Below are 23471 nucleotides of genomic sequence, written 5' to 3' on the forward strand. Positions count from 1 at the left end.
AGAATTATTTAATGGAAAAAAAAGTAAGATGATAAGTCGCTGTAAAAATATAGTAAACAAACTCAAAATAATGTATCCCCTATTGTTTAAGCAAAAAACTAAGGGATGAGATCAATTGTCCCACAATTTTATATATGTAACTATGTCTCTTACTTATATCTATTAGTTTAATAATATTTTTTATAAAAATAAAATTATAATACTATGAATTATTCTTAATATTTATTTCAACAAAAATTAAATTTTTATAAAATTATATACCATAATTTTGAATTTTTCAACCTATTATTAACTAATGAAAGAGAAATTAAATGATTAAAAATAATTATACACCCTAATTAGATGGAATGAAGCCCAATTAATAATAACAAAATTAAACTAAAGCATTCATTGTTGAAATTAGAGAAAAATATATAAAATTATAAATAAATCTCAATCCCCAAATTAATAGCAACTGAATTAGAAACTCCATAGAATAAGATAGTAGATTTTACAGGGCTACTTCAGATAATTAGAAGAAAAAAATTCAAATAAAATACACATACAACTGTTTCTAGAAAAGATATTGATACTCACCGTCACCGTATTTGGAGCCATCAATGTAGATGCTGGGGATATGGGAAAGCTTGGGCCATGCATTCAGAATCAGTTGCCTCACTTTTAATCACTAATTCTGGGCAATCCTTAATATCTAGAAATCTCAATGTTGTGAGGCGCCGCATTGCATCCATGGATGGTAGACGCCGCATTGTGGCCATCAACTTCGAGGCGCCGCATTGCATCCAGAGTCTCCAAACTTAACTTAGGAAGGCGTGCAATTATCAATTCTCTTAGACGAGGGAATATAGGGAGGGATGTGATTGTGAAGCTTCTTCCTTCTGATTCTTCTTCTCCCCACGAACCCCACCACCTATCTGATATTTCTCTCAAATTCGGGCACTCCTCTATTCTCACATAAGAGAGAGTCTCGCTATTACTCAATAACCAATCAGCTGGCAGACATTCCACACCGATCCCACCAATTTCCAAATGTTGAAGGCAGGACGAGACATGACTTGGAACACTCATCAATTGCTCACACATGTAAATTTCCAAATGTTGGAGGCGAGGAAATAGCTTCACTTCACTTCCATCCGAAATTTCTATTTCTGCCCACTCTGCCAGCTTAGGCATGTGTTCCAATGTGAACTTCTCGAGAGCTGGAAAAACAATGCGTGTGTCCTTGTTCACCATTCCGTAGAATGATGAATTTATACACTTCAAATTCCTCAATCCCCACAACCAAAGGGACTTGAGATTGGGCAAGTGCCCCAACATTGGGATCTCTTCACATTTATCGCAGTTCGAGAGTGTTAACGACATCAACTTGTTAAGTAGCACCCAAGAGCCTTGAGGCGCATCTCGAACTGACATCTTCTCAGTCCATAATGGAAATCTTTTGCCTTTGTAATTGTAAATCTCTAACTCCCTCAGATCTGAGTGAGGTTGAAGGCCTTCCAATACATCCTCATCATATGTTCCACCTTCTCTTCTGCCATATCTATCCCATTCCAAACGCAACTTCAATAGTTCTGACTTTTTGAATAAATTCGCTTTCCAAGCCTCTTCCTTGTCATGAACCGTTTTGAGATTGAGAATCCGTAACTCTCCTTTAAGATTATTCAAACTTCCAAGCTCTTCAATCTTGCAGCCATTCTCGTCGCCCACTGGAAAGTGCGTTAGCGTTTGGAGAGAAGTTAATCTCCCAATTCCCATAGGCAACTCTGTATACTCATTAATATAAAGATGCCTCAAGTTAATCAAGTACTTAATGGTACTTGGCAGTTTTCTCAACCATCTTAACTCTACTCTCAACGTCTGCAAGTGTAAGAATTCACCAATCCAATCCGGCAAAACTTCAATACTTGTCTTTGAAATGTCAAAATCTCTCAAATGTATCAACTTCCGAATCGAACTTGGCAGCTTTTTAACTTCAGAGTGAAGATGTAAAACATGCAAACTTTCCAAGTCTGAGAAGTTGATATCAGAAATATCACCTTTGGATGTCACCAAGTCTGAGAAGTTAATATCAGAAATATCACCTTTGGATGTTACCAAGTCTGAGAAGTTGACAGAAATATCAGCTTTGGATGCTATTAGTAATGTACGCAAAGACTTTGCCATTTCTTTTGGGATACGATTTGATTCGTCTCCACAATAGTTGTCTCCGAGAATTATGTATCGAACTCGGCTGCTACCACCTGTACTGTTAGACGAACTCGAAACAGAACAAGCGAGATCGTGCACAAGATCGTGCATGCCACACTTCTTTACATTTCCATAAATATCTCTCTTTGAAACTTGCAGTAAAGAGTTGTGCAGAAGAAGGTTGATAAATTTTTCGCCCACGGACTCCATGTCATCCCTACCATCAGCTTGAAGAAAACCTTCTGCCATCCACATCTCAATCAGTTCTTGTTTGATGATTTGGTAGCCTTTAGGAAACATCACACAGTAAGCGAAGCACTTCTTAAGTAATGGCAAAGACAAATTATCGAAGCTCAGTCTCAATATTTTTCTGATGTTATCTCCTCCTTCATCGGCTGAAAGCCATTTCTCCTCGACTGAAAGCCATTTTTCCTCAGATTTAATGCGCAGCACTCCCCCAACTACGTTGGCCGCTAATGGCAAACCTTGACACCTTATTGCTATCTTTCTCCCAATTGCCTCAAATTCTGACGGAACATCTTCTTTTCCGAATGTTTTTTCTTTGATTATTGACCAACACTCTTCCTCCGATAAGCCTTTCAACTCATATGTATGAAGTGGATTCACAATTGAAGTAACCGTCATACTTCTGGTGGTAACAACAATTGCATTTCCCTTAACAAAACTAACTCCCAACAAGGAATTGATAAAATCTTCCCATTTGGAAGTATCTTCATTCCATACATGATCAAGTACAAGAAGATACGTTTTATCTTCCAAAGCTTCTTTAAGCTTTGCAAGAATATCTTCCTTGCTCGCATTTTCAACTTGACAAGGAGTTAAGTTCTTGAGAATTGTCTTCAAAAGAGTTATTGCATCAAAATTTCGGGAAACATGCACCCAAATATGTAATCCAAACTGATTCTCATCCTTCAGATGATTGAAAACTTTCCTAGTCAATGTCGTCTTCCCCAATCCCCCCATCCCGACAATGGAAATGATGGAAACTGCGCGTTCATCAGTTGTGATGCTATTGGTAAGCATCTCAACTATTTCCGACACAGCATCATCTCTTCCAATAAAAATTGGATCAAGAGTGTACGAATCAGTTTCCAAAGAAGCATCAACCAAAGTGGGCTCATTGGCAATGGCAAGCCTCACTACGAGGCCAAGGTCGGTGGCCTCTTTCTTAATGGACTCCAAATTCTCATTGATTTCTTGGATTTTAACAGCCATATTTCTCGGATGCGCAATAGAATTGACGGACGATGAGAAGCCTGTTAATATCTTCGCCTTCATGGGTTTAGTGGCCTTAATTTGTTTGGAGAGAATATGATAGTTGATTTCATCCAAAACATTGTCAGCATCGAACGCCACGTCTTCAAGCTTCTTCAACCAGCTCTTGACAGCAGCATCGGTGGTGATGGCACGCATCTCAGCATCGTTCAAGAAATTTTTGATCATGTCGAGACTTCCAGCTAGCTTTTCTGCATTTTTGCGGAAACCTCGGATTTGAGAGATCTCTTTCATGGGGAGGTCGATGAGTTTTTCAACTAGAACTTTAAGGACGGCGGTAGCAGCTGCTGCTTCCATGCTTTGTGCTAGCTGATAACTTAAAGAGAGAAAGAGAGAATTTGAGTGAGAGAGAGAGATAAGTCAATAATTATAGGGCATCAACTCTGACCATTTCTCAACTACTCCGAGACGAAAAGTCAATAATTATAGGGCATCAACTCTGACCATTTCTCAACCGACGACGAAAACTCAATAATAAGGTTTGAAAAATGACATACTTTTTGCAAACACCCAAAATGACAATTGTGTCATACTCTTAACGGATGAAGGAAGTGATTATTTATAAATTGTACGAATTTTAATAAAATAACTAAATATGTTGTGAATGAAGTAATAGTCTCATAAGATCTCATTTTATTATGAGTGAAAAACTTATCAAAAATAAATTAAATTGGTTTTATAAAGACAGACAAAAATGACAAATTGAATATATTTTATAAGGATGAAGGTAGTAAAAAACTGTAAATATAATATTTAGTTAATATTTTAACAATAAGGTAAACGTATTAAAATATATAAATATGGTATCTTTATAAATTGGTTACGTAGAAATTTATATATACTGACTCTGTATAATGCGTTTTTTTCCAATTAAAAGACAAGAAAATTGTATGTTCTTCCTTTTCACGTTATGCATAATACTTCAAGGTGTGCAAAAAAAGAAAAAAAACTGGGATTCTCGATGGAATATTCTGTCGACAACATGAACGAAGCCATCGTTAATCTTCTTCTCGACGGATTCTCAACGAAAAACTGGGATCACTAAATAAAGCGTGGGGAAAAAGATTGACGACAAAGAATTACGTGGAGAAACTTGTATTCTCGACGGGAGAATCCCGTCGAGAAATTAACGACAGTAAATATCCCATTGTTAATAATTTAAAATTATCGACGGATTGTCGACAGAAAGTGGTTGCTGATGATGGTAGTCTAAGAGCCATCATAGAGTCCCCGATCCTCGGGCCAGGGTCGTTCGCGGCCCTGTGCCCGTGGGAGTCGGGGGCGGAGGTGAAGAAGAGGTTGACGAGATACTCCCGGCCGGCTCACCTGTTCTCGATGATCAGAGACAGGGGAGCCGGGGAGGTCATGAGACGGGGCCGGATCAAGTACGACGTTTCCGACGATCACGACAGGGAGAACATGAGGGCGGGGCTGCGCCGGGCGCTGAGGATACTGGTGGCGGCCGGGGCGGTCGAGGTGGGCACGCATCAGAGCGACGGGCAGAGTCTGAGGTGCGAGGGGGTCGGGCAGAGGGAGGTGGAGGAGTTCCTCGGCCACCACGTGGTGGCCGAGGGCGATGTCGAGGGAGTGGACGACGTATTGCTCGGCGCATCAGATGGGGAGCTGCAGAATGGGGGTGGATGAAGAGGAAGGAGCAGTCGATGAGAATGGGGAGAGTTGGGAGGCAAAGGGGCTGTTTGTGTGTGATGTCAGTGTGCTGCCGGGAGTTGTTGGTGTTAATCCAATGATCACGATTCAATCAATGGCATATTGTTTGTCTAATAAGATTGCTCAAAGATTGAAGATAGAGAAGATGTGAATCTCCATTCTTTTCTTTATCAACACATGCATCATTTTTCTTCTTTATACTTGCACCATGAAAACATATATATTGAGGATATATTACCTTCTTATTCTCAAAAAAAAAAAAAGATATATTGCATTCGTCCATGAAAATTGAAGTCTTATTACTACTTCCGTTTGATTATAAAAACTATGATAAACATGCAGTTGATAAAGTAAATTAAACCAAACATTCTGCCTGTAAGATTCTAATGATGCAAATTGAAACTTGGTTATGTTATATGACAGGTGTTTTGACAAACAAAATCACAAATTATTTTGAAATTACAATTAAAACGCGACTTTTGAAATGTGGTAAATTAATTAAACCATCATCTTTTCAATTTTTGCAATTTCATTCCCCAATTTTTTTTCAATCATCGGAGTTCTAAATTAGAGTTTACGTGGATTGAAAAAGATGATATTGTTTTTGTGAGGCCTAAACGAAGTCGTTTAGTAGAATTTCAATTAATTTTTCTTTTCAAATTATGAAAGGATGGTATCCTATGTCTGCACTATAATTTTCAATATTCAACAATTTTATTGCAAACAATGTCGTAACATGAATATTGTATGGCGTAATAATCCACATAATTAAACTTCAATTCAACAATCCGGCGACCGGAAAAAATTGGGGGGATGAAATTGCGAAAATTGAAAAAATGATGATTCAATTTGTCACACTTCAGAAGTCACGTTAAAATTGCAATTTCAAAATAATTCGTGATTTGATTTGCCAAAACCCCTATATGATACTAACTGCAACCAAGGATTGATTTAATAATTACACCATGAAAACATATATATTGGTACAACTGATTTATTTATAAAACAGAATTTATTCAACCAAGCCCAACATGAGATGAGATTAACAAACATTGCATACGTCTTGCTTTTTCGTTTTGTTTTTGTTTTGTTTTGTCTTGTTTCCTAATTCACATTTGCAACCTTAGAGCTGGTAATTAAACTCTACAACTTGTTAACATGAAATAGGAAATGATTTGATCTCCTTACATAAGCTTGGTTGTGAATTCACATTTTAGCATTATAAGTAATACACTTTTGTGTCTATGGGCATAAATAGTGATGTCAATCCTTAGTTTAGATACAACTGTTTCTATAGATATACAAGTGATCTACTCAAAATAATTCCTTACAATGATCAATAAAGTTTGAGCCTTTGAGAATCATATCAATTGTGAAGCAAATTGTTATCCAAACATGCATTTTCTTCAACCCTAGACATAATAATCCTATTAACTAAGTTCAAACAAAGAATATATATGGAATCACAAAAAAAAAATATATGAAAAGAGGTTGAGCAAGTCATGATGGAGAAAATGGATACTCACTTATTCCTTCTTCACTAGATCGCTTACTTCACTTCCTAATTCTTTAGAGGCACCTCAAAGTCAAACACAATTGTTTGCTTCTTTCACTTTATTCTGTATCAATACAAAAAAGAAAAAAAAAAGCTAAGATGATAAGTCACTGTAAAAATATAAAGAAACTCAAAATAATTAATCTCCTATTGTTTAAGCACCAAACTAAGAAATGAGATCCATTGTTCCACAATTTTATGTATGTCATTATGTTCCATTCTTATATCTATTATTTTAATAATATTTTTTATAAAATAAATTATAATACTATGAATTATTGTTAATATTTATTTCAAAAAATTATTTTTTTTATAAAATTATATACCATAATTTTGAATTTTTAATCTATTAAGTATTAATTAATAAAAGTGAAATTAAATGATAGTAATTTTTTTTTTCAAATAAAATACACATACAACTGTTTCTAGCAAAAGATATAGATACCACTACAACAAAAATGGCCTATAACTACACCCTTTTTATGACACTATTGGAAATATGTCATGATAAATGCTCTGTTACGACAACATGCTTTATATATTGATAAATGATAACACTATTATGACATAAAAAAGTTTGTGTGGAAATAGTTAGTCAATTAAGACATTGCAGCACGTCCCATGAATAATAGTAGGAGTATAAGATATGCACCCTTCATTCTTTTAAATTAATCAACGAAAAATAATGATGAAAAAGAAAAATGTAGTAAAACATATTGAACGAAAGTTCCAAGGCGCGAACTCTCCCACCAAAATTTAGCATCTTAATTTCTTTTCTTTTTTTTTTTTATAGAAAAAACTGCTCATGCTATGCCTCTATTTTCCCAAAACAACGAGTTATAGGTTTTCTTGACTCTTCCATTTCACTACCAACACAATGAAAATTTCCCCAATTTTTTGTGAAATCGATTATCTCCACACCGATAAATTCTGTAATTTCGGCCCCTCCATTACATAACTAGATATAGAAACTAGTGAAAGGGTAAAGGGTTTCTGCTTTGAACAAGGCAAGGGGATCAAAGGGCGGAGTGGTTCAGATCGAAACTCATTCGACGATCAGCGATTCAGTTGCCGACGATGATGAGCAAACGGTAGGCGGTGGAGGTAATCAGTTTTACCGCCGGTGTTGGCTATGAAGGGGCAGAACAACTATAGGTGTTCGACAACTTTAGTCGCAATAGATTCGATTGACTTCGCGTTCGCTACATTCTAAGTGGTATCGATGGAATTATTCATTTTAATTTCATTTTCTCCTGATAATTTTTTTGCTTGTACTCTGCTGATAATCTTTCATGCCATGACGACTAAGATCTAAATAGAATTGAATTATTAATGTATCGTGCATTCGTTTTGTCCTTTTAATTTTTGTAAGTTTCTATATGTTCTTGTTGTGATTATTGTCATACTTTGTATCTATAGCTATGAAAAGATAAATCAGCAATTTTACTTTTCATCAGAGTATATGTTATATTGTTCTGTAGAATTTCTAGGAAGTACTTGTAAGGGTAAGGGGTGATTTAGAACAATTCTCTTATTTTGCTTTTCATCTCTTTGTTGCTAATATGTGGATGCTCTTTTCTGTTATTTGTGATGTAAATGGTACACATATACTTATTCTTAGATGTATTATTGATTTTATGACTTTAGTTTGTCTATATTATTTTGAATATGCAGGAGATGACATGAAAGAAACTATTTAGAGAGCACTCAGAGCAGGCAGACTAAGCAAACTTGAGAATTTTAGAGCACACCAACAGTATTGGCTAGCACAATGCCACACACGGTATTCATTGTGTTATAGGAGATTGCCATTTGCAAAATATGTGTAAGCACCATCATAATTAAATAGATAGTATTTGCTAACCATATAAAGTGCAGCCTCATTTGTTTCAACATAGTCCACAAGAAAATTTTCACCATGACTTAAATTCATTGCATGGTGACACTCTAGATTTTTACTGCTTATTTTATGAATGGTGTGGATCGTGTTGTTTTATGAATGGGAGAGGGATTGCATGTTATCATACTAAATCTTATGGATTTTTGGAGATGATTTGTGTGCATAATCTTGTTGTTTTATTGCAAATGGCTGTAAAATTTGATTGCTTAGCAAATGCCCTGAGATAATATGATTTTTACCGAAAATGATATAATTTCAACGACATGGGGAAAAGGAACCATTGAGCTATAAATGGTCCTAGAGTGGCTTCTTTTGCTATTTCCTAATCTTCTACTGATAGTCTCCAATGAAAGCTGGGCTTTTGTTTGAGTGAGATGTTGTATTGTATTCGGCTGCTGTTTATAATTGTGATTTGTGAATGAGGTCTTCCCTCAGAAAAAATCACACTACATGTAATAATCTGCTAATTCACCTAAGATTGCATAATCATATTGTTTTGACCTGTGTATTCTCTAATTTCATTACTCTGATACTTGTCTTGTGACCTCTTCACATGTTCTTAATTGTAAGTCTGGAATTTCAGCTGATGTTTGTAAAATTTCATCATGTGTATGTGCCGTGATTAGACGTGATAATAGTTTTCTTTATGCTTTGTAGGCCTTGTTCCTTTTGCTTTTCTTTTACTTATTGTTGGGTGCTCTGCTAGAGCTCTTTACCCACTCCCAAGCAGGAGAAATGATAGAAACAGGCAACTATTACAAACATTTCGTGCATATAACATTGCACACCACGGTTCAAATGGAGAAATTCCTGAAGAAACTTATGCCGCCTACATGGTATGATATTCAGTGCTATCCACATATTGCTAACTAACATTTCGGTCTTGCAAAATTTTATTCTCATTACTATGATCATTGGTATTAAATGTGTTACTTGAATGACAGTAGTCATATATCCTTTACAATTCTTGAGTGTTGATTGTTGGACTGGATTTGAAGTAGGCACGTTTCGGTGTACCTCCTTTCTTAATTAATAATCTATGTGCTAAATATACTTTGCAGATAGCTATTAAAGAAACAAGGGATGATTAGGTATATGAACCATCAAAGAATTGTTAAGATACTTCAAGATGTTAGTAGTAGTGTGGAAACTATCAAGGTATGCTTACATATGGTGCAATATTTTATTTTCTTAATAATAGAATGCATCTATCTCTTTATACATTGATCCAATTTCTAACAATAATTGATATTAGTCTTGGTTTTGAAATGTTTTCATATTATTTTTTGTTTTCAGGATGTCAATTATTATTGGTCGATCAAATTCAGGAAAATCGGTCATTTTTAAAGTTGTAGGAAGAAGAAGGTGCTTGTCATATTAACTAAAGACATGGGTTGGAGATTTAATGCATAACTTGAGGTGATCAGCTACTCATGGTTTCAGAAGGAGAGTGCAAGTGTGCAGCATGTCATCACTTTTAGCACTTTACTTATTTTTTCTTTTAAATTTAGATATTCTTATAAATAGTTGTTCGATTAGTGCTACTATAAAAGTCAATGAAGTGGTGTACACCTTGTTTCTAAATTTTGGGATTCATTGATCATTCTTTTTATTGATATATAACTTTTTTTTTGTATTGGATGTGTTTAATTGTTATTATTTTTATATTTCCAATTGTATAGCTCTTCCATAGAAATTGAAATTATATAATGTAAAATATAAATAACTTAAATTTCCGTGAAATGGCCTTTTCAAATTGATGTCATTAATAATATTATATTATATTATATTATATTCAGAAATACAAAAAAATTGTCACAAATGATTCGAATATCTTTTCCAGGCAAATAAAGATGTTGTAATTGATGGGCTATCATGGCATTTATTCAAATGATAATTGACTTTCTGGAACTTATCTCAACACTTGCTCTTGTCATTATAGCTTTTTAAGCTTTAGCTACATTGGAACACACGACATTTAAAATCCATGTCGTCATAAGTTAAATGCAGTTATAGATAATCTATTATAACATGTTTTGATGTCCTTTAAAGTGATTTTTCTTGTAGTGTACTCACCGTCACGGGTTAATGTATTTGCGGCGATCAACTTCGAGGCGCCGCATTGCATCCACAGTCTCCAAACTTAATTTAGGAACGCCTTTGATTATCAAAAGTGTTAGACGAGGGAATTTAGGGAGGGATGTGATTGTGAAGCTTCTTCCTTGTGATTCTTCTTCTCCGCACCTATATGACATTTCTCTCAAATTCGGGCACTCCTCTATTCTCAAATGAGAGAGAGTCTCGCTGTTACTCAATAACCAATCAGCTGGCAGACATTCCACACCGATCCCACTAATTGACAAATGTTGAAGGCATGACGAGACATGACTTGGAACACACTTCAATTGCGGGCAATCATGAATTCCCAAAAATGTTAGACGAGGGAATTTAGGGAGGTATGTGATTGTGAAGCTTCTTCCTTCTGATTCTTCTTCTCCCCACCTATCTGATATTTCTCTCAAATTCGGGCACAAACCTATCGACAAAGAAGAGAGAGTCTCGCTGTTACTCAATAACCAATCAGCTGGCAGACATTCCACACCGATCCCCCAAATGGTCAGATGTTGAAGGCATGACGAGACATGACTTGGAACACTCTTCAATTGCGAGCAATTATAAATTGTCAAATGTTGGAGGCGAGGAAATAGCTTCACTTCACTTCCATCCGAAATTTCTATTTCTGCCCACTCTGCCAGCTTAGGCATATGCCACAATTCGAGCTTTTCTAGAGCTGGAAAAACAAAGCGTGTGTCCTTGTTCAGCATTCGGTAGAATGATGAATTTATACACTTCAAATTGCTCCATCCATTCAACTCAAGGGACTTGAGATTGGGCAAGTGCCCCAACATTGGGATCTCTTCACATTCTCGGCTGTACTTGAGTGATAACGACATTAAGTTGTTAAGTATCACCCAAGAGCCTTGAGGCGCATCTCGAACTGCCATCTTCTCAGTCCATGATGGAAACCTACTGCCACTGAATCCCACAATATGTAACTTCCTCAGATGTGAGTGAGGTTGAAGGCCTTCCAATACATCCTCATCATTTCTTTCACCTTCTCTGTCTTGATCCCATATCAACCACAAGTTCAATATTTTTGACTTTTTGAATAAATTGGCTTTCCCAGCCTCTTCCTTGTCATGAACCCTTTGAAGATGACAAATCCGTAACTCTCCTTTAAGATTATTCAAACTTCCGAGCTCTTCAATTTTGCAGCCATTCTCGTCGCCCACTGGAAAGTACTTTAGCGTTTGGAGAGAAGTTAATCTCCCAATTCCCATAGGCAACTCTACCCACTTAGTAATATAAAGATGCCTCAAGTAAATCAAGTACTTAATCGTACTTGGCAGTTTTCTCAAATATTCTGAGTTTGCTCTCAACGTCTGCAAGTGAAAGAATTCACCAATCCAATCCGGCAAAACTTCAATACTTGTCTTTGAAATGTCAAAATCTCTCAAATGTATCAACTTCCGAATCGAACTTGGCAGCTTTTCAGAGTGAAGATGTAAAACATGCAAACTTTCCAAGTCTGAGAAGTTGACATCAGAAATATCAGCTTTGGATGTTATTAGTAATGTACGCAAAGACTTTGCCATTTCTTTTGGGATACGACTTGATTCGTCTCCACGATTGTGGGCTCTGAGAATCATGTATCGAACTCGGCTGCTACCACCTGTACTGTTAGAGGAATTTGAAACAGAAACAGCGAGATCGTGCACAAGATCGTGCATACCACAACTTTTTACATTTCCTTCATCATCTCTCTCTGAAACTTGCAGTAAAGAGTTGTGCAGAAGAACGTTGATAAATTCTTCGCCCAAGGACTCCATGTCATCCCTGCCATCAGCTTGAAGGAAACCTTCTGCCATCCACATCTCAATCAATTCTTGTTTGATGATTTCAGAGCCTTTAGGAAACATCGCACAGTAAGCAAAGCACTTCTTAAGTAATGGTGGAGACAAATTATCAAAGCTCAATCTTAATATTTTTGTGATATTATCTCCACCTTCATTTGGTGAAAGCCATTTCTCCTCGATTGAACGCCATTTTTCCTCAGATTTATTGTGTAGCACTCCTCCAACTATGTTGGCAGCTAATGGCAAACCTTGACACCTTCTTGCTATCTTTCTCCCAATGGCCTCAAATTCTGATGGAACATCTTTTTTTCCGAAGGCTTTTGCTCTGATTATCGACCAACACTCTTCCTCCGATAAGCCTTTCAACTCATGTATATGAAGTGTATTCACAATTGAAGCCACCTCCATATTTCTGGTAGTAACAACGATGGCATTTCCCTTGACACAACTAACTCCCAAAAAAGAATTCAGAAAATCTTCCCATTTCAAACCATCTTGGTTCCATACATCATCAAGCACAAGAAGATAAGTTTTATCTTTCAAAGCTTCTTTAAGCTTTGCAAGAATATCTTCCCTGCTCGCAATTTCAACTTGACAAGATGTCAAGTTATTGAGAATTTTCTTGAAAAGAGTTATTGCATCAAAATTTGGGGAAACATGCACCCACAAATGCGATCCAAACCGACTCTCATCCTTCAGACGATTGAAGACTTTCCTAGTCAAGGTCGTCTTCCCCAATCCCCCCATCCCGACAATTGGAAGGATGGAAACTGCACGTTCATCAGTTGTGATGCCATTTATAAGCATCTCAACTATTTCCGACTCAACATCATCTCTTCCAATAAAAATTGGATCGAGAGTGAATGAATCAGTTTCAAAAATAGAAGTATTAACCAAGGTGGGCTCATTTTCAAGCTTCGCTACGAGGCCAAGCTCGGTGGCCTCTTTCTTAAAAGACTCCAAATTCTCATTGATTTCTTGGATTTTAACAGCCATTTTTCTTGGACGCGCAATAGAATTGAAGGGTGATGAGAAGCATGATAGTACCTTCGCCTTCATGGAGTTGGTGGCTTTAATTTTTTTGGAGAGAATATGATAGTTGAGTTCATCCAAAACATTGTCAGCATCGAACGCCTCGTTTTCAAGCTTCTTCAGCCAGCTCTTGACAGCATCGCTGGTGATGTCACGCGTCTCGGCATCCTTCAAGAAATTTTTGATCACGTCGAGACTCCCAGCTAGCTTTGCTGCATCTTTGTGGAGACCTCGGATTTGAGAGATCTCTTTCTTGGAAAGGTCGATGAGGTTTTGAACTAGAACTTCAACGGCAGCAGCAGCTCCTCCTTCCATTCTTTGCGCTGATAACTTAGAGAGAGAAAGACAGAAATTGAGTGAGAGAGAGAGAGAGCTAAGGAATTGAATTCGATGAGTGGTGCAAGCTGAAGAGTTTACAGCCTTTAATTCTGATTCTTTCCTTTCACAACACATCTTCTTCTTCATACTCCTTCCTATCCCTTTCTTTGGCTTGTTTTTATTCTTTCTTATTCAGAAAGGAATGAATAATGATGCCAAACGTATAAGATAAAAAAGAAAAATGAAATGAAAGCAAACAAATGAATAAATAAAATGGAGAAAGATAAATATGAAAACGACACTGTTTGATGATTAAGTGGAAATAAAATTTTAAAAAATCCATCATCGAATTTTGCATAATCAGACATTTATAATAGAAATTTATATACATTAACTCTTTTCCCCCGTTTCACATAATACTTCAAGTTTGGGAAGTAAAATTAAAAAACAATCTCTCTATCTTTGGTCATCGTTAATCACCACAAACACTCCTCACTAAATAAGCCGATTTAGAAGTTGACATGGGTGAGAATCTAGCGATAGAGATAAATGAAAGAGAAAGAAGATTGACGTAAAATTTATGTTTATTTGTTAAGTTTCATCTTTACATAATTAATTTAAATAATCCTTTGTAATTAAAGAATAGTAATTTGTGTGAATGAATAGTTCTGATAGATACTATTGTTTAAATAATTATTAAAATATAAACATAAACTATAATATAGTTTTATATTTATTATGTACTATATAATATATTAAATTACACAATTTGACCTTAAATTAAATATATACAAGAGATATAGTAGGTAAATCAAAACATGTAAAACCAGGCTCCTTTATAATATGTATATAAATGACTTATCTCTTGTATTTTAAATCTCATTCATATTCAATATTTACAAAAAAAAAAAATCCAACTATTTAAAAATCAAATTTGGTAGATCTCTTTCACCGCTCAATTTTAATATAAGATCCTTTCTTCATTTTATACACATCTTATGACAATTTGTTAAACCCAATGCTCCCAAACAACAGTACAATTTTCATGGACATAATGACTATAACATAGGTCATAATTCAAATAAAAATTTCTTAGTGTAAGAATTGTGAAAATTCTTGCATCAACTGCACTAAACTCTATCATCAACAAATATAGTGAATTATTTGCAGATTCAGTGCAAAAATCCTCACGATAAGAATTTTTTATCTGAACAAAATGGGTCCTGACCTCAAAATGTATGAGCAAAACTCAAAGTATCAAATATTCAACTTGCGATGGTCTCATAAGAGCAAATCTCATCATCACGTCCCTGCACAAAGTGGTTGCTGATGATGGTAGTCCAAGAGCCATCATAGAGTCCCCGATCCTCGGGCCAGGGTTGTTCGCGGCCCTGTACCCGTGGGAGTCGGGGGCGGAGGTGAAGAAGAGATTGACGAGAAACTCCCGGCCGGCTCACCTGTTCTCGATGATCAGAGACAGGGGAGGTCATGAGGCAGGGCTGTGCCGGGCGCTGAGTTTTTCTTCTCATACATTCCTTTTCCCTTGTTGCTGGGATTGGGTTCAACTTACACAGCGGCTGAATCCTCTGTTTCACTATCTTCATCTTCTACATTGCTGTCTGAAATTTTGTCATCATTCTTCTCTTCAGAGTCGACAACTACACTGTCATCGTTCTTCGCCATGAGCAAGCTTGTTAGCGCTCCAGTTGAGGCCGCCTCGCCTCCATGCTCTTCAAAAGCTCCCCTGTCTCTGCCATGGCTTTAGAATCATACTCACTGCAATCAAGGATTAATGTTTGGAGTTAAACAATAACAGAGAGTTCAAGTTTGATGGTACGTAACTAACAATAATGAAGTAAAATTAATAGCTTTTGAAGAAAAAATCATATAAACTGAACAATAGACACATGTTTTTTTCGAAAAAAGAAACAATAGACACATGCTTGAGAGATTGAAATTTAGTCCTACAGAAATTATATTAATGGATCTCACATGTCCTCATGTCATCTTGAAAATTGAAATTTATTTGATTCTAATAGAAAATCTATAACAAAACTCAAAATGGCTCAATAGGAGCTTTACAGTTACTCCAGTAGGCCAATCTAAGCTCAAACTTGGATTCAACTTAGTTATTCAATTAGCCATTCATTTATTAAGCTTATATGCCCCTGCAAATCCACCTAAAAAGTAGACAATCTTCATCAAAACATGTTTCTTTCTTGTCTTCATCATTTGTCTTCTTTAATAATTACACCATGAAAACATATATATTGATACAACTTATACAACCCCCAACACCATTTCATCAAATTCAAGCTAGCATGCCTCTACATTCAAACACAAGAAATAAGCATTCATTCATCAAGAAATGGAAAAAGTTGTCTACCTCTTTTTCTTACCCCCCTTTCCCTTTCTTCGGCTTTTTCTTTTTTATTCTTATTATTCTTTCCTTCTCCCTTTTTGCTAGGATTGTGTTCAACTTCCACAGCTACTGAATCCTCTGTTTTGTGATGGGCATAAATAGTGATGTGAATCCTTAGTTTAGACAACTGTTTCTATAGATATAGAAGTGATCTACTCAAAATAATTCCTTATAATGATGAATGAAGTTTGAGTCTTTGAGATTCATATCAATTGTGAAACAAATTGGTATCCAAATATGCATCTTCTTCAACCCTCGACATATTAATCCTAACAACTAAAGTTCAAACAAAGAATATATATGGAATTACAAAAAAAAAAAAAATTATGAACAGAGGTTGAGCAAGTCATGATGGAGAAAATGGATACTCACTTATTCCTTCTTCACTAGATCGCTTGCTTTACTTCCTAATTCTTTAGAGGCACCTCAAAGTCAAACACAATTGTTTGCTTCTTTCACTTTATTCTGTATCAATACAAAAAAGAATCAGTGGAAGAAAAGCTAAGATGATGAGTCGTTGTAAAAATATACTTAGTAAACAAACTCAAAATAATTAATCTACTATTGCATGTTTAAGCATATTGAGATAAGTGGAACACCAAACTAAGGCATGATATCCATTGCCCCACAATTTTATGTATGTTACTATATTCCATTATTATATCTATTATTTTACTAATTTTTTTATAAAAAATAAAATTATAATACTATGAATTATTGCTAATATATATTTCAAAAAAATAAATTTTTATAAAATTATATAGCATAATTAAAAAAAATTCAACCTATTATTAACTAATAAAAAATTAAATGATACTCCCTCCGTCCACAAAGTATTGCCCCATTTACTGTTCGGCACAGGTTTTAAGAAAGCTGTTAAAGTGGTTGTGAGTGAAATATAAGGGTAGTTGACTAAAGTGATAAAGTAGTTGACTAAAGTGTTAAAGGTGTTGTATGGTGGGTCCACTAGTAATAAAGTGTAATAAAGTAGAATATAAAAATGAAATAAGTTGTTGTATGGTGGATCCATTAGTGGCAATTGATGGTAAATAAATGAAAGAAAAAAGGGTGTAATGGTACAAAAAGCAGAGTAGGGCATTACTTTGTGGACAAGGAAAAATGGGTAAGTAGGGCAATATTTCGTGGACGGAGGGAGTAAAAAATACTCCCTCCGTCCCACGAATCTTGACACGTTTTCCTTTTTGGGCCGTCCCACGAATCTTGACACGTTTCCTTTTTTGGCAATAATTATTACCTTCTCTCTCCTACTTTATCACCTTTATTACCTTCTCTCTCCTACTTTATCACTTTTGTTACCTTCTCTCTCCTACTTTATCAATTTTATACTTTATTAATTACACACTTAAAACACTAATCTACAACTCCTTAATTCCCGTGCCGAACCCAAACGTGTCAAGACTCGCGGGACGGAGGGAGTACTCCCTTTGTCCCAAACGAAATGTCCTATTTCTTTTCGGCACGGAGATTAAGAAATGTGTATAAAGTAGATAAAGTGGGTTGATAGAAATCATTTAAATATTAAGTATAGAGAGTGTATTGCCAAAAAAGGAAAAAGGACATTTCGTTTGGGACAGCCCAAAAAGGAAAACAGTACATTTCGTTTGGGACGGAGGGAGTACTAATTATACACCCTCATTAGAAGGAATGAATCCTAATTAATAATTTCAAAATTAAACTAAATATAAATAAAATTGCAAGTGGGACATCAAGTGGGGTCGCTGAATCTCAATCCCCAAACTAAGAAGAGCAATTGAATTAGAAACTCCATAGAATAAGATAAAAATTAGAATTTCTTTTTCAAATAAAATACACATACAACTGTTTAGCAAGCAAAAGATATTGATGCTCACCGTCACGGGTCAATGTGTTTGTAGCCATCTATTTGGAGGCGCCGCATTGCATTCACAGTCTCCAAACTTAACTCAGGAACGTCTTCAATTGTCAAAGTTGTTAGACGAGGGAAATTAGGGAGGGATGTGATTGGGAAGCTTCTTCCTTCTGATTCTTCTTCTCCACACCTATCTGATATTTCTCTCAAATTCAGGCAGCCCTCTATTCGCAAATAAGAGAGAGTCTCGCTGTTACTCAATAACCAATCAGCTGGCAGACATTCCACACCGATCTTCCCAATCGTCAGACTTTCAAGGCATGATGACGAGACATGACTTGGAACACTCATCAATTGCTCACACCACTTAATTTCCAAATATCGGAGGCGAGGAAATAGCTTCACTTCACTTCCATCCGAAATTTCTATTTCTGCCCACTCTTCCAGCTTAGGCATGTCTTTCAATTCCAACCTCTCGAGAGCTGGAAAAACAATGCGTGTGTCCTTGTTCACCATTCCGTAGAATGATGAATTTATACACTTCAAATTTCTCAATCCTATCAGCCCAAGGGACTTTAGATTGGGCAAGTGCCCCAACATTGGGATCTCTTCAGATTTTCTGCAGTACCAGAGTCTTAATGACATTAAGTTGTTAAGTAGGACCCAAGAGCCTTGAAGCGCATCTCGAACTGACATCTTCTCAGTCCATAATGGAAATCTTTTGCCTTTGTAATTGAAAATCTTCTCAATCAATTCTTGTTTCATGATTTCAGAGCCTTTAGGAAACATCGCACAGTATGCGAAGCACTTCTTAAGGAATGGCGGAGACAAATTATCAAAGCTCAATCTTAATATTTTTGTGATATTATCTCCGCCTTCTTTTGGTGAAAGCCATTTCTCCTCGATTGAACGCCATTTATCCTCAGATTTATCGTGCAGCACTCCCCCAACTATGTTGGCAGCTAATGGCAAACCTTGACACCTTCTTGCAATCTTTCTCCCAATGGCCTCAAATTCTGATGGAACATCTTTTTTTCCAAAGGCTTTTGCTCTGATTATTGACCAACACTCTTCCTCCGATAAGCCTTTCAACTCATGTATATGAATTGTATTTACAATTGAAGCCACCTCCATATTTCTGGTGGTAACAATGATGGCATTTCCCTTGACACAACCACTAACTCCCAACAAGGAATTCATAAAACCTTCCCATTTTGAAACATCTTGATTCCATACATCATCAAGAATAAGAAGATAAGTCTTATCTTTCAAAGCCTTTTGAAGCTCTGAAAGAATGTCTTGCTTACTCTCAATTTCAACTTGATCAGGCTTTGAAAGAATATCCTGTTTACTAGAACTTTCAACTTGATTAGAAGGCAACTGTTTGTTTTGTTGGGAAACCTCTTTGAGAATTTTCTTGAAAAGAATGATTGGATCAAAATTTGGAGAAACATGCACCCAAATATGTAATCCAAACCGAGTCTCATTCTTTAGACAATTGAAGACTTTCCTAGTCAATGTTGTCTTTCCCAATCCTCCCATCCCGACAATGGCAAGGATTGAAACTGATCCATCATCAGTTGTGATGCTATTGGTAAGCATCCCAACTATTTCTGATGCAATATCATCTCTTCCAATGAAAATAGGATCAAGAGTGAATGAATCAGTTTCAAAAATAGCAGCGTCAACCAAAGTGGGCTCAATGGCAAGCCTTGCTACGAGGCCAAGATCGGTGGCCTCTTTCTTAATGGACTCCAAATTCTCATTGATTTCTTGGATTCTAACAGCCATTTTTCTTGGACGCGCAATGGAATTGAAGGGTGATGAGAAGCGTGATAGTACCTTCGCCTTCATGGGTTTGGAGGCCTTAATTTTTTTGGAGAGAATATGATAGTTGAGCTCATCCAAAACATTGTCAGCATCGAACGCCTCGTTTTCAAGCTTCTTCAGCCAGCACTTGACAGCTTCGTTGGTGATGTTACGCGTCTCGGCATCGTTCAGGAAATTTTTGATCATGTCGAGACTCCCAGCTAGCTTTGCTGCATCTTTGTCGAGACCTCGGATCTGAGAGATCTCTTTCTTGGAGAGGTCGATGAGGTTTTGAACTAGAACTTGAAGGACGTCGGTAGCAGCTCCTCCTTCCATTGTTTTTGCTGATAACTTAGAGAGAGAAAGAGAGAAATTGAGTGAGAGAGATAGCAAAGCAGTAGAATTGGATGAGTGATGCAAGCTCAAGAGTTCAGCCTTTCAATCTAGATATGGTTTTTCTTTTTTCATTTTTTATATTTCAATCTTTGCCGACACTTTTGACTTTGACTAGTTAGCTCATGAAAGATTTTGGTGGATAGTATTCATATACTAAAATATTGTTGAATGTAGTATTTAGTAAATATTCTAACAATGTCTCTTCAAAAAAATATTCTAACAATGTGGTAAACATATAAATACTATCCTAGACAAGTTTCAACAATTAAAGATGCCTTTTGGCTATCAGCCTCCTAAGTTTCAACAATTCGATGGAAATGGTAATCCTAGACAACATGTGGCTCATTTTGTTGAAACATGCAATAACGCTGACACCTATGGAGATCATTTGGTCAAGCAGTTTGTTCGCTCACTCAAGGAAAATGCTTTTGATTTCTATAGGCAAACATGTCAATTAGTACAAAAGGAAACACCAAAAAAAGAGGAAAAAAAGAAAAATCTCAAATTTCACTACACACGATCAACAAGCAGAATCGAAATTCATCTTCACCTTCCCTACTCGGCTTTAACTTCAATAACACAGTTCCCTGTCAAAAACAAAACTCCAGAGACTAAGCTGCACATCCACAGACAATATACAAAAGAATGACTAGAGTTCATTAATGTTATTAATATAGATAATATAGTCTATGATATGAATTCATTATTGCACAAGACAGCTTAATATGTGTTGAATTAAGCATCATAAGATAGTAGTTAGCTGCACCTCCTTTACCTTGTCTGCTTTTCCAAGAAGATCTGTTTCTGCAAACACTTTCTTAATAAGAGTTTGCAAAATTTGCTATGTGGATGTGTGTGAGAGAGAGAACTGATGCAAACTGAACAAGAGTTTGCAAAATTTGATGTGGGTGTGTGTGTGAAAGAGAGAATTGATGCAAACTGAGCAAGAGCTTACAAAATTGAGGCAAACTAAACAAGAGTTCACAAAATTGGCTATGTGAATGTGTGTGTGTGAGAGGGAGAGAATTGATGCAAACTGAACAAGAGTTCACAAAATTTATTCATAAACAATATTTGAAATACTAATATGTTTTCTATCACACGAATTGCTTTATTATCAACAAGGCAGCACATTATCTTGTCTTCTTCTTCTTCTTCATTCAATAATTATCCCTCATTATTTCTCAACCACTCCGACAACGAAAACGACCTTGATGAAATTCTAAAAATAGCTAGAGATAAATTAGAGAGAGAATTTTTTCTTACACTTGAGCATCAAAACGATATCATTTTGATGTTTAAGTTGAAAAAAAAAAGTTCAAAAGAACATTTCATGTTAGACTCTGATGAGATGAATCATCTTTTCGTCACCAAATTTTATATATCGACCTGTTTTATGAAAAATGCTAAATATTTAAAGAATTTTGAAGAGAAAACAAACTTTAGAGACACAAAGCACTTATAACCCTTATTTTTATATATAAAAAGTGACTGTTAACCGAACTGTACTTGTACTCATTAAATTTATAACTTTAATAGTTATATAATTTATGTTTACAAGGTTTATTCTATTGGTGTTACAGGTTAAAGTATCATTTTGACTTTAAAGGTGTGAAGAATATTCATGCATGTCTCAATCCATATATATACGGCCATATGAAAATGTAAACACTAAACACAAATTATTGATCCTCACCAGCAAATATATATAGCTTGAAAATCTGTGCAAAAGCGATATAAAAAAAAGTCGAACATGAAGATATTGAAGATATTGCTAAGTAAATTGTGAGTAAATGGTATAAACTATAAATAAAATAATGAAAATTATGTGTGAACACACAATCAACAAGCAGAATCGAAATTCATCTTCACCTTCCCTACTGCGCTTTAATGACGGTTGCTTCCTTGCTTTGTGTTAGCTGATAACTTAGAGAGAGAAAGAGAGAGAGAGAGGATTAAGGAGCAGAATTGGATGAGTGATGCAAGCTCAAGATCAGTTTATAGCCTTTCATTCATTCAAGATATGGTTTTCCTTTTTCATTTCTTATATTTCAATCTTCGCCCACGCGTTTTTTAATACTTTGACTTTGACGAGTTAGTTGATGAATGTTTTGGTGGGTAGTATGAATATCGTCCGTCTCTCATCCCTCCTTATAAAAAATACTCCAATTATTTATAAATAATACAAATTTTAATAAAATAGCTAAATATGTTGTGGATGAAATAATAGTAGAGGTGTAATCGAACCGAGCCGAACCGAATAATAGTGTATTCAAGCTTGGTTTATTTAATATCAAGTCGAATCTCAAACATTGTTTATTGAATATTTTGTGGCTCGTGAACTTAATCGAGCGTGTACAAACTTTCTAAATTTATATTTATATTCAAAATATTGATTATTTTCTTTGAAAAATAAATTATATTAATTCAAAATAATAAAATTTAACAGACATCTCTCACTACAACAAGAAAAAAAAAAAAAACCCATCATTCTCAACGGAAAATCCCGTCGACAACATGAATGAAGCCGTAGTTAATCTTCTTCTCCACGGACTCTCGACAAAAAACTGAGATCACTAAATAAATTGTGGGGAAAAAGATTGACGATGAAGAATTACGTTGAGAAACTTATCGACGAATTCTCGACGGGCTACGGCCATTGTTAGTACTTTGAAATTAACACATTAACGATGGAACGTCCCGTCGAGAAATTAACGACAGTAAATGTCCCCTTGTTAATAATTTAAAATTATCAATGGATTGTCGACATAAATCTGAATTTTTAATTAAATTTAAAAATTTATGATGGGTTAATCACCACAAAACGATATTATTTTGATGCTTAGGTTGAAAAAAAAATGTTAGACTTCAATGGGATAAATCATCTTTCCATCACCAAAATTTACATAATAAATATTTTATAAAAAATATACTACTTAAGGGATTTTTAAGGATTTTTAAGGGAAAACGAAATTTAGAGACACAAAATGGAAGAAGTTTTTATATGAAGAAAATGGACCGGACCTCAAAATGTTTGAGCAAAACTCAAAATATCAAATATTCAACTCGCAATGATCTCATGAGACCATATTTAAACTCACTTCTTGTTTTAGAGTGTGTTG

General features: G+C 35.6%; 4 protein-coding genes across 4 annotated transcripts in view; all 4 read right to left on the minus strand.

Annotated features, from left to right (window-relative positions):
• Positions 1–21305, minus strand: part of LOC130997037 (uncharacterized) — a 71946-nt gene extending 50641 nt beyond the window's left edge. Inside the window, exons 1-2 of the mRNA XM_057922316.1 lie at positions 21125–21305; positions 20900–20965 (exon numbers count right to left, since the gene is read on the minus strand). The gene's annotated coding sequence lies outside the window, so the exon portion shown is untranslated. The remainder of the gene's footprint in view (positions 1–20899; positions 20966–21124) is intronic.
• On the minus strand, positions 635–22327 carry LOC130999813 (putative disease resistance protein RGA3). The gene is made up of 2 exons (XM_057925468.1): positions 22222–22327; positions 635–3799 (listed from the first exon to the last, which is right to left on the minus strand). Exon 2 carries the CDS (start codon positions 3778–3780, stop codon positions 685–687), a length of 3096 nt encoding a protein of 1031 aa, XP_057781451.1. The 5' UTR covers positions 3781–3799; positions 22222–22327; the 3' UTR covers positions 635–684.
• Positions 10685–13870, minus strand: LOC130997040 (putative disease resistance protein RGA4). Its single transcript, XM_057922320.1, has one exon. The coding sequence runs from the start codon at positions 13868–13870 to the stop codon at positions 10685–10687; it is 3186 nt and encodes a 1061-aa protein (XP_057778303.1).
• On the minus strand, positions 18169–20289 carry LOC130997041 (putative disease resistance protein RGA3). The gene has a single exon (XM_057922321.1). It carries the CDS (start codon positions 20287–20289, stop codon positions 18169–18171), a length of 2121 nt encoding a protein of 706 aa, XP_057778304.1.
• Positions 22328–23471: the final 1144 nt, after the last annotated feature.

This window comes from Salvia miltiorrhiza, chromosome 8, assembly GCF_028751815.1.
Source record: "Salvia miltiorrhiza cultivar Shanhuang (shh) chromosome 8, IMPLAD_Smil_shh, whole genome shotgun sequence".
NCBI lineage: Eukaryota > Viridiplantae > Streptophyta > Magnoliopsida > Lamiales > Lamiaceae > Salvia > Salvia miltiorrhiza.